The sequence below is a fragment of the Struthio camelus genome, chromosome Z, assembly GCF_040807025.1.
Source record: "Struthio camelus isolate bStrCam1 chromosome Z, bStrCam1.hap1, whole genome shotgun sequence".
NCBI classification, from domain to species: Eukaryota; Metazoa; Chordata; class Aves; order Struthioniformes; family Struthionidae; genus Struthio; species Struthio camelus.
In genome coordinates, this window is record NC_090982.1 from 2,154,553 (window position 1) to 2,167,016 (window position 12,464).

General features: G+C 36.0%; 1 protein-coding gene across 19 annotated transcripts in view; it reads left to right on the plus strand.

The window, feature by feature from the left end:
* The window catches only part of ZCCHC7 (zinc finger CCHC-type containing 7), a 118,846-nt gene that overhangs the window by 71,124 nt on the left and 35,258 nt on the right, over positions 1-12,464 (plus strand). For all 19 annotated transcript variants that reach the window (XM_068928668.1, XM_068928670.1, XM_068928665.1 and 16 more), the window contains 2 exons: positions 9,522-9,565; positions 12,069-12,194. In XM_068928668.1, the coding sequence (XP_068784769.1) occupies positions 9,522-9,565; positions 12,069-12,194 (170 nt within the window). The remainder of the gene's footprint in view (positions 1-9,521; positions 9,566-12,068; positions 12,195-12,464) is intronic.

The window sequence follows — 12,464 nt, forward strand, 5'->3', positions numbered from 1 at the left end:
CAAGAAGCATGGATGGATGCGTATTTGGCATTTGTCAGCTGACTTTTTTTTCCAATACATAGGAAATTAGTCCACTTTCACTGGAGAAGAAGGGATCGTGTTAGAAAATATTACAGAATCTTTTTTTTCCTTTTATCCACTGTTTTGCAGAAATAACCCTCCCTCACCTATTAAGTTTGGAGAGGAAAAATAAATTGAGAGCATATTTTAATTTTAAAAGAATATTAGTCATTTCAGAGTCTTTTGTCATGTGTATATACATCATTCTGTGTTACTGATATTTTTAAGAATCTAATTGTCAGTCACTTGATGGCAAAATCCTGCACTCCAGAGCACTGTGCATTTTTTTTAATCATAGTTATAAAGATAATTTTAGATAATTTTAAAACTGCGGTCTTCATAAATGAACTGTTAACTTCTTAGATATGTGAATGATCTAGTTGATTGCTTTGAAAATAGTGATCTATTCCATTCAACTATCCATCAGTTTCCTTTGCTTCTGTAACCTAAAGATTATAATTGACAATGCTGAGAATTAAACTTCCCTGTGGTCATTTTAGCTGAATCGTCTGACGGAAGTACTCAGCCCACAGTAGGAACCATAAACTGTTTCCTGCACTTTCCACGACAGCAGAAGGTCAACTGGATGCTTATCCAGCTGTCAAAACCTCTAATGTCCTCCATGACTGCTTCTTTGATGAAGCTGTGTATCAGTAGTTAAAAAAAAAAAAAAAAAAAAGATCTGTTACATAATCACTTAAAATATAGAAGTAGCTTTGGTTATACTAAAGTAGATCGTACACAATCCATTCTTGGGATTCTGTTTATCTCTTGAGAAATTTAAGACATCACTTTTATTGAAGCTTAAGTGATGGGCACTTTCCAGTCTTACATGCTGGGACCTTGACCTGTATAGCCCAAGCTCTGAATGTAATCAACCATGTGAAGTTTTTATTTATTCTTTCTTATAAGGTAAGGTAGCATTCAGAGTGATACCAGAGTGAATAGGATAGGCTTGTTGTCAAATAAATGAGACTAGAAAATGAAAATCATTATCCCTATTTTGAAATTACAGTTTTATCTGAAAAAAGTTTTTTGTGAATAACTTATAGAGAACAGTCTAAGACCATTGTAGTCATTAATCTATCCTAAAATTCCCTTTATTTTATAACTGTATTTTTTATTTTACCTGTTTGTACATTTTTTCACATATCATCTTGAGTTACCATTTATTATTATTCTGTTCACTAAGAATTGTTGGCATCTAAAAGGTATTTCAGAGAACTTAATCACATACTTTAAAAGGCTTTCTCTCCAAAGAAACCTATTATTTCTTTTTAAGTCATATAGGAAATAGTCAAAACGTGAATTCTTGACATACTCTGTTAGAACAGTAGATCTGTTTTCAGGCTTTCCTTTTCCGAATCAGAAATCAAAATAAAGCCAACTGAATTTCTAAATTATACATTATGCCTTATTCTCTGGTGGGAATAAAATGTTCATATTTGCTTCCTTTTCTCTGTTTAACTTTGACTGCTATGAACACTAGGAAAAATAGCCCTGCAGCTGAGCTACTTTTTTTTTTTTTTTTAATCTATTCGTTTTATACTTTTCAGACAGATTTTTCCCTGGGGTGAAACAAAGGTTAACTGAAATTTCCTCTGTTGTGTACCTGAACGAATCAGCAGTTTGAGAAGGAAATCCCATTGATGGGTAAAGAGAGTGACAGGCTCTATTTAAAGAGTTCCCCCGTGTGTGGTAGACCAACCATGCCATGAATGTAACTGTTCCTGTGGTCCTCATACTTGTACCCACCAAAAAGGGAGAAAAACCTACTTTGTTCTGCAAATGTTTTGCTAAGCTTTTAAAATCATGAGCCGTTGAGTTTTGTGAATTAGCATTGCTAGCAATGGTCAAGTCTAAAGGAAGTAGTATTTGCAGCAGGACACAAAAAACAGATAAAAAATTTTGCTTCTTTATATAATAGAAAAGGCACACCATGTATTTGTATTTTAATGTGTGTATACTTTTAAATAATTTAATTGTATAGCTATTCCTCAAGAATATGAATTATGGGGTTATCTTTTGCTTTTTTCACTGTGTGTGTATTCCATTTACTATGTGAAATATCTTATCCATGCATAGTCATAAGAACATGTGGAGTTGGGGTAGGCGTGGAAAGGGTGCAAATATCAAAGAAGATGCATGATTTATCGTTAGAAAAATTGCATAACAGTTCTACTACACAGAAAAGAAATACATGGCTGAAATGCATGGGTGTACTGGATGCCTACCTTTCAATAAAAAAAGGCTATACTGCTAACAGTTGGGTGATTTTTATATTTTTAAATCACTGATCTAAATATCAAAGGCACGCCTCTCTGCTTGGATTGCATACTTTTAATTCATGTGTATTAAACTTCAAGATTTGTGAGCTTTCTTGAAACTCCCAGCTTTAGCCCTACAGCGGGCCCTAACAGTACATGCTGCCTAGGGATTGTGAGTACCATGTCATAGCCCCCAACTGTCAGACTTTTCTTTTTTGGCAATGACAGTTAAGTCTACTCCCATGGGCAAAGGCTGCTTAAGTTTGTTTAAAGTTACGTTAATAGGTCTTGATTTTTTTTCACTTGTATGGGACTATTCAGAGGTCTATTTTTTTCTTCTTTTACTCAGACATGCTCTTGGCCAATATTACCATTGTTTGAATCAACTTCTACTTTTTAATTAATTTCAAAATGAGTTAAGTTCTGCTGTTTGTTCACTGTCAGCTTTGGGATTTTATAATGCTTTTAAAAAACACCATGCTGGATCAAATAAAGATTGGTAAAAATAACGTATCGCAAGGATTTTCCTACCGACAAAAAACAGGCCTGTCACTGCTCATGTGTATTTATATCAAGTGAAGAGGCCAGAGAATTTTTCCTTGCCGTGAGAAAATTCTTAGACTGGAATTTTGTGAACGACTCGTTTCTCTGTGGGAATTTATAGGTGTCTTTTAAAGTATTTCGTGCTAAAGAGGTACTGACATATGACATGTAATCCATTGCAACAGCACATGTCTTCTTTTTACATAGATCACCTTTTCTCATTAAAGCAAAATTGCGAAATCCTTGAGGTGTCTAAGAAAAATAGAGCAGTTGGTTGCATTTCATCTCCAGAACGATTCTAGTTCAAGTAACTGAATGATAAGTATAGGGTTTCATCCACTGTGGCTTCTATGCATCACTTAGCTGTGATATACTGCAAAGAATTCTCTGTGTTCAGGTGAAGTTAGCATTCACCATTAGAACTGGGAGAAACCAGAACTTCGTGCTGTAGGTCTATGACTGGTCTCTCAAGACACAATCTGCCGATCGTGCAAGGAGTCACCTGGACCTCCAGATACTCTTCTTTCAACAGGCAGTGTTTTAGAGTGTTAAGCACCTGAGCTGCGCTTTGTTTAGATGATCTTTGAATGGGACCATTAAGCAGAATAATCAAGACTAGTTCTATTTTCAGTTCACACTTAGTCTTCTGTGGTTGTAGAGCAGATAGTGTACTTCTAAAAATGGTAGTGTGATTTTATATGTATGTGTGTGTGCAGATTTATATGTATGTATTTGTATGGGTGCTTGGATACATCTTCCTAGAAGAGAAGTACTAATCTATAGAAAACTTAATTCCTATGCTTTGCAAACTCTGTTGAAGAGAGGGAATTCTTGGCGCACTGCTTGTTGTTATCACTACATACTTTCTTTTTGGAAGAAGGGTTATTAAAACATTAAAAACTGGAGATTCATTATGATAGATTTCGTTGCAATAACGCTTGAATCACTTTTATTCAAACAAGAACAGGAATTTTTGGACATATGTAAAATGTCAGAACGTTAAATTCTTAAAATTCCAGATCATTTGTAGGCATTTAATGCATGTCACTTAAAATATTATTCATGCTCCAGTAGCAGCCAGAAGCTGTGTCCTGACATGGTAAATGTTGTTCGGAGATATATATCTGAAACAGTCCTTGCCATAGAGACCTTACAATAGAGTGTAACTAGGATTCTATATTCTGTAATGTCCTATATTAATTAGCAGTCAAAATCCACTTTTCAAAGCCCTGCTTTGAAACCTGTTCACCCCACAGGCCACCTACCATACTGCCACAGCCTGAAACAGCCTGTTTCAATGACTGGATTATACTAGATTAAACTAGATAGAATATATGGCTGTGTGTATATTCCCAGCAGAGGAATAGAAAATAACTTCCCATTTCAGAAAATACAGTGTTTTATTTGCACAGTTGAATATCCAAGTTCTACAGTCTTTCAGTATAGTTAGATGAGGTAACCAAAGAACCCTTTGTGGGATAGGATGAACTTGTGCGGAGAACAGGACCATTTTCTTACAGCTCTGCTGAATGGGGAAGAGTGTGTAACTTTTACCAGAGATCAAAATCTAAGCCAAACTGTACCCTTTATTGATGGACTAGTGTGTTCAATTGTTGAGATCTTTGGTGATTATACAACAGGTAAGGAAGTTTTCTGAAGTTTGTTGTTTGCCCTAAGTCATTGTTTGTTCTGTGAAAATGGGTTGTTTCTCTGGGCAATTTCAAGTTTTGAGTACTAGTCTTTCTCCCTTCTCCTCTCCACACTCCTTTCTGAAATGAAAAAAAGAAAACTTGAATGCGTATTGAACAGTTGTTCTAAATCTGAGTTCACCATGAGCCCTGATCTAAAATTTACATTTTCATGCTGTGCAGTAATATACGTGAATCTTAGTGGAGTCATCTTTAAATAAAAGCAGTGCTGTTACTTACCTACAGGGATGCAGGACAACAGAAGTGTAATATTGTAGGAAAGAAAATCTTTGTGCAGAGCTTTCATCTAAGCCATATATTATTATATATATTGAATCCTATGCATCATTTTTTTTCTAGCATCTTCTTTCCCTTCTCTTCTTCACTGCTCTGCAACTTGACAAAAGCATTTTTCCAGGTATAAATACAAGTTCATATGGCAAAGTCAGTCATAATTTTCTAGCTGAAATAAAGAAATTCATATAGACTCAAAAAGGAGAGCTTGTACGCTTTACAAGTGAAGATGAGAAAGGATAAAAGCACAAATTTATTGAAGTCATTGTGGGAGGGTTTTATTAATGTACTGTGAAAACTAGCAGGTTGCATTAAAAAAAGGAACTTTTTTGGCTGCAAGGTGAGGGTGCAGTGCCTCCACAGAGATGGAGGAAAGTCATGACAGAGATTGTCTGACTAGTTTTTGAACTGCTGTTACACTGAAATGCTCTGAAGAGGGAAAAGGAAGTACTCATAGCCTGATTTTCTGGAGATACACAACCACTTGATCGATGTCTTCCCTCCCATCCACACCTGCCTCCAAGTGAATATTCTGAACACATTGGATCATTTCAGCTAGGTATGGCAGAGATGCCCTTTCAAAAAATGGCGTGACGTGTTTTGTGAAAATAGGCAGCATGACAGAGTAGATAACCCTAAAATGCTCAGGCTGCAGTGTCAGTTCATGCGATATGGGGCATCTCACAGGTGGCACTTACTATTGCAACACATTAACTATTGGAAACATCTTAGGTACTGCCCATAATAAATCCAAAGGAAATCTGTTTTCCTTAGCTGTTGTGCTCACAGATCTGCTTTTTAAGAAATGAAACAGTTGCCAAGAATGACCAAACGTAGCAACTATATTTCTAGAGTCTTTATGAATTCCAATATGGTATGGTTGCAATTTAAAGATCTGACCTCAAAGGAACTGTATTATTAAGGGGAAAGGCCTTATCATTAGCAGCCCTGAAAATCTTATGAAAACCTAAGTTGGGATTGTTGGTAGATTGGTGATGGAGAACAGCCACCAATGAAAATTCAGCGCAAAGAGTCATAGTGGCTGAGGAAAGAAGACGAAAACCCTACACAAAGGACAGAAATAAGTGTTTGCATACTCTGTACATAAATAATTGTTATTTCAAAATTGTTTATCTCCTTAACCTAAAATTTTATTGTTAGTCTTAAAAAATCAAAATTAACTGAAAGATCAAAGTAATTTTTTAAGTATTATTTTATTTTAAAATTCTAATGAGAGAAAAATTTTGAATTTTATGTGTTTTCCTCATTATAGTGTTTTTATAGTAACAGGCAGAAAGTTAGGAAAAAAAAGGTTAAAATACGTTAACGGTATACTGACTTTGCCATCCGGGTTTGGTACCACAATAAGCAAATTTCATTGTACCAATGTTTGCTAGATAAATTAGCTTTCAGTAATTAGCACATGGGCTTTGTCCAAAACATTTCGGTGAACTAAAATGGCTTTTCCATGTACTCGAGAAGAGTAGGCATGTATTCTCCAGCTAGCCTTTTCCAGCTGCCTTGACTGTTTCTTCCACCTTGCACATCTCTGGCTCTTCTTCAAACTGGTCAACAATTTTCTTCTTCCTTCCTGATGCTGCCACCATCAGCAGGTCAGAAGGATCACCCGTTCATGAGTTGTAAACTACTAGGTCTGTCACCTCAGTTCTCCTCCTGATTCCTGCCAAGCAGCTCCTCTTCATTTCATTCTGACTCCCAGGCATGTTCAGCCAAAATACTCACGACCATCTTGTTTCATCTTGTGCCTGCCAAGCGTCTCTGATTGACCTAAATCAGCTCAGAAGCTCTTCAGAAAGAGACAGAACATGGTTGTTTGTGTGAGAGGCAAGAAAGTAGAAAAGAAACTGAGAAATCCACATAGACTTTTAAAAATTACCTTTTTCGACTTGGGAGGGAATCTTGGGCTGCTAATCAGGGTGTATGGGATGGAAACAGGATATTTCTTTGGGAACTTAACAGTGAGAGGGAAGGGAGGTGGGAAGGATTGCTAGCTCTGGAGACAGGTAGGCACGTAGGCTGCAGGCCGAGCCAAGTTCCCTCTTCAGAAGAAGTAGTATTTTGAAACTGTGGCCTCAAACCTGTCACCTAAGTGGCTGTCTGATTGGCACTCTGCACCTGAATATTAAGAAATTAAAACAAAAATCTTGGATGCTACCAAGCAGGGAGAGCGTAGTGCAAAGAAGTCTTCCACATGTTGGTTGGTTTTTCCACTGAAAGGCAAGCAGGGAGTAGGAGAATGACCGGTGGGAGGTACAGTGCCAGAAAGCCAGCTCAGAGTTAACTCACAGCCACCAAAAGGTTTGAAGTGTGTTTTAAACAAGTTAATCAAACTAAGCAAACTAAATTGCCAGCTTGTGGAGTGCCAGACAATACACTCTTGTCAATGAGAAAAAACATTTCATTTTTCTGTATGGTCTCCTCCACACCAAGATTTTTGTTGCTCTTTCTACCTATTTCAGTCAGCATTTCTTGTGAGTAAAACCAAAGCCTTACTCATTCTCTGGTAATTTGGACCAAATTTTCAGGTCAATGGACAGATTTAATAAAGATAGATTGTACTGCAATATTTCATTCAGCGTTAGAGTTCTTGTATTTATTCTCTGATCTGAGCAGTTCTAGTTTTCTAACATTTTTTTCTAACTGTAGAAATTTTTGAATCACTGTATCATGGCTTTCCCTTGTGAAGGTGAGATTTTAACAGTAAAGAAGACAAACTTTGTTTGTCCTCAAAAAGGTGTGTACATGCCCAGCAACTAAAAGAAGTTACTTCAGTGGTAATTTTGGTCTGTAGCCTGTAAATATGCCTTTAGGCATTCTAAAGGCATTCTAAATATGCCTTTATGTGAAACAAGGCATTTACAGTATTGATCGCCAGGCTACAGCTTTAAATTACAAATACTTTTTTCTTTATGAATGAATTTCCTTAACAGGCTTCCACGTAATAAATAAGGTACTCAATTTGGCTAATAGGTATATTTCTTTATTTTTTTAGGAATAGATACCAAAAGGTTTTATTTTGGGGTATTCACAAATAACTTCCACTAAAGAAAATTAGCACAGTTCTGTCCCTTCTGCCCTCTCTGTTGGAAATCCAGCAGTCTTGAAGAAGCTGTTTCCTGATGTACATTTATAAGAATATCTTTTATTAAAGTAATCACATGTTATTTTGTAGGATGCTTGGATGAAGTATCCATTTGAAACTTCCGCTGGGTTTTTGCTTTCCCAGTGCTATGTATCTCTTGATTTAGGTACTAGCCATCACTCAAAAGCACTCTGCAAATAGACTCTGCAATTAACTTATTTTTAACATCTCTGTGATGCTTATTGCAATGGCATTAGTGAGTATTTCAAATAAAAATTTTTTACAGAATGTTCTTGCGAGCAGAGCATATATTATTAGCCCCACATTTTGGATGAGGAACAGCAGCAAACAGGTATTATGCTTGAAAGCTCCCATTGTGTGTTTGAGTGATGCACCTTGTATCTAGATATTGCATATTGTATTCACTTGAGTTGAATTTATTGACTTTTTCAGTAGGAGAGGGGTTACACATTACATTATAGATGGCATTAATTTAAATTTGTAGTTATCTGCCTTTTACTGGAAATGAATAGTATGATCAAAAGCAGTTGGATAAATTCTTTCCTGTTTTTTCTCGGTGTTTGTAATTCTTAATATTGTGGTTTGTGTTAGTAACACATGTAGATGTTTCAGATTTGGACTGTGGGAACGGGGGGGGGGACACATTGCATTAAACACGTAGAATTTATTTATGCACCAGTTGTAATACTTACTGTATGAGTATAGGTAGGGTGAACACGCCTGTTGATCCAATCATTTAATGATGAAAAGAGTACTGTAGTTGTACTACTGTCTTTGCCCGGTAAGAGAAATAAAGCGTTGAGATAAAAAAATTGCAAACAGTTGTAGCAGCATCCATTCTAGGGATTCTTTCAGCTTATTGTCTTTTTTTTTTCCTTTTTTTTTCTTTTATTTCTACCAGTAAAAAATCTGTATATGAGAAGGTTGTGGTATGACAGTGGATAATTTAGTGTGTAAGTCCTTACTTATTGCTCACCAGCAAACCCTGTTTTGAAAATAGAGTTATTTTGCGTAATCTTAGTCGCTGTAGCCGATCATAAACTCATTTTGGCACGGAGGAATCACAAAGCAGTGGTGAAAGCATAGATTATTGTGAATTCACAAGGAGGAAAGGTGTATTTTGTGCTGTGTATTAACTTGCTATTCCATTTGCTCCCATTCAGTTAGGCAAACTGTGAACTGAGTTGCAGGTCCTCCTGTACGAACATAGAGATAATTCACATTGTTGGAATCAGAAGCTTTTGGGTCCCTGCCTCTGAATAAATTCAATCCGTACCTGAATTTATAACTTATTTTGGGGATGGTGGGGATGGGGTTCAGCAAGAGGGTGGTGTCAAAATCTGCCTGAATATGTGTCGATTTTAAGGTGAATCAGATCTGGTGCCCAGAAGGCTGATAAACTTTCCTGTACCAAAAATAGAATTAGTTTCTGTCCTGTGGTACTTTCAAAGTCTAGTATCAGTTTTAATAATCATTGTAGTTGAATATACTGTATAAATATATCCATATAATTTTAATAAAATTCATTGTATTTCTGTTTTTCAGGAGAAGCTGATGTGGACTGGTCCATCAGTAATAAAGATTTGGAGGTAACTGTGTCAACCAAATCATTCCATGGTGTTTTATTTTAATTTCATTGATTGTACATAACAAAACACTGAAATATAGATGTAGAAAACATCTTTGTACATTATTTCTGCACTTCTCTGTTATTTCTTTGAAGAAAACTTACGTGACGGAAAATAATTTTGAAACAACGGTTAGTTCTCCTTATTTCCAAAGTGGCATATTTTCTTTTTTTTAATAGCAGGAACATTTTTCACAGCGGCCAACTGTGATGCCGTGATTGCAAGATCAGATATGGAGTGGGCAGAAAGAATAGATGAGCTAAAAATAGAAATCATTCATGCAGATATTAATAGCAGGAGGAGGAGAAAAAGGGAGAAAGGGTTTTGTTCTAATTTCTTTTAAAATGTCTGTGATACACCAATAGCTATTGACCTAGTGGGCTACTGGAATCTAGGACTCTAAGAATAGGGACTGGCAGTCATAATTTAGACAATCTTTACTTTATTTGGTGGTTAATTAATATTTCAAAAGAATAGATACTACTTTTAAGAATAATCCCTCCTTAATGGGAATGCCTGTGTACAACGTATACCTACTGTTATTGCTTAAAGCCATTCTCCTTTCTTTAGCTTTTGTAGGCTTATTCTTTAAAATATTACACTTTATTATAAAAGCACTAAAGGATTTTTTGGCAAAATTGATTGCTAGCTGGGATGACTTTCCTAAGGTTGTCAAACCTGGAAGTGGCTGCTTCAAAACTTACTTTTCTAGCAGATGGTTCTTTTTTCTACATACCATTGGTCTATTTTGTCTTGCACCTTAATTTCATTCACCACAGTGAAGAGATACAGTCCAGTATTAACATTAATTGTTTTTAGGATAGGCCAAAATACTGTCTTCTGGATCCCTGCTGTTCATTTGTTCTGACTGAACATGAAAATAAACAGAATGGATCAGACCACAAGATCATTGCAGCCTAGAGTCCTCCTGATCATTGCTAGTATCTGATGCCTAGGAAAGAGCAGAAGACCAATGAATCATACAGTGGTAGTTTTCCAATATACTTTTCCTGTTTTCAGTAATCTGCAGTTCAGGGTTTTCTTGAAAGAGTGTTGGGATATCTTTGTGCTTTGGATGTATTTTTAATTTCATAGATTTGCATAAGTACTTGGCGTTCTATGCATCCTGTGACAAAGAAGTCCACAGTTTACGAACATCTTGTAAGAAAGCTGACTTCTGTTTATTTGGAGCTTTTTAACCTTATAATTTCATTTGATTTAACCTCTGGTTCTTGTATCAGGACAGACAGTTTTAAAAAACTGTTTTTTTAGGCTGAAAACTGCTGCTCTGCATATATGATCCTCATCTGGGAAGCTATTCCATACCTTTGGTCATCTAGCTATCCTTCTCTATTCCTTTTCTAGTTCTGCTATATCCTTTTTAAGAGGAAGGAACTTTATGTAGCGTTCAAAACAGAGGAGTGCCATGGATTTATATAACGGATAACAATGTTTCTTGTATTCTGTATTTCTTTCCTAAGAATTCCAAACGTTTTTTTGCTTTTTAAGTTACTGAGCATTACCCTGACACTTGATAACATCTATTTACTCTAATTTATCTGTCTTTTGCTAGCTGTGATCTACTGTGGTTAGTAGCCTTCTTGCAGTTCCAGAAGTTGGGCTCAACTTGGTAGTTGGTACAATTAGGCTGTATCCTGCATTATTTGTGTAAGTTACTGGAGTATCCAAGAACAGTAAACTTCCCAACTGGATTGTCCATCTGCTTCTAATTTCTGTTTCTGAGGTCCAATAAAGCTTACATAATCAGGTTACATTAATGATCTCTTTTGCTTAAGAGAAATGCTTTTGTGTTCCTCTCCTGTTCACTTATCCAGAATGTTATTTCATTTTTTTAAAAGCTATGATATTTACTAGGGGATACAATTTCAAGAGAGGATTTTCGATTCTGTCTACCTCTTCAGAAAGTGTGTGTGAGGTCATTGGAAGAGAGCGGTTTTCAGCTTCTGTTCGCTCTCTCTCTCTCTCTTCGTTATGTTTTTTAATCCTTCTCTACAATTGCAAATTGCAGATTTGATCTAAACTTATATAATATTTTATTTTGTCCAAAAAGTTTCCCTTGGTTTATTCAGGGAACTTGTAACTTGCACTTGCAGTTAGTGTTAGTTATATTTGCATTCGGGGAAAATTTCAGTTCATCATGAAATAGGATAGTGAGTGAAAGTGTCTGAACCCATCAAGGGAAAGCAAAACTTCATAGCTGTAATTTTAAGGAGCAAAAACGAATGTCCCAAAGTGGAAATTTGAACAAGACAGTAATTTTCTTCTAGTCAATATAAGTTTCTCTAGAGCAGAATTATCCAACTCAAACCTGGATACGTAAATTGTGCTTGTAAAAGATTAGATTTGTCACTGAACACTATCAGCAGTGACCCATTCAAATTTCCAATTCTATCAAGCATTAAACCACACAATCAAAAATGATAACTGCATTTTATGTCCTCAGGCCCAGATCTGTAACTATGCAACTGTGAGACGTTCAAGTGTCCGATACTACACAGCCGATAAAAACGTTACCTGTAGAAATTGCAGTAGACCAGGTCATTTGTCCAAAAACTGTCCTATTCCAAAGGTAAGTGCAATGTTTTAATTTCTTTCAGATGTAGCTGTTGTTTCTAAAGCTCTTTTGTGTTTGCCATTAGAACCTTTGCTTCAGTAGTTCATTATTTCATTGGAAGGTTGCTCCAGGCTGAAGGATGTGTTGTCTTGCACAAGATCAGTTTACTTCATAAAATGAACTCTCTTGTGAAGGTGATCGCTCTTGTCCTTTTTATACAGGAAAAAATCTGTAACTATAAATGGAGCAAAAAGAGACATAAGTATGAAGAAAGGACATATTTTT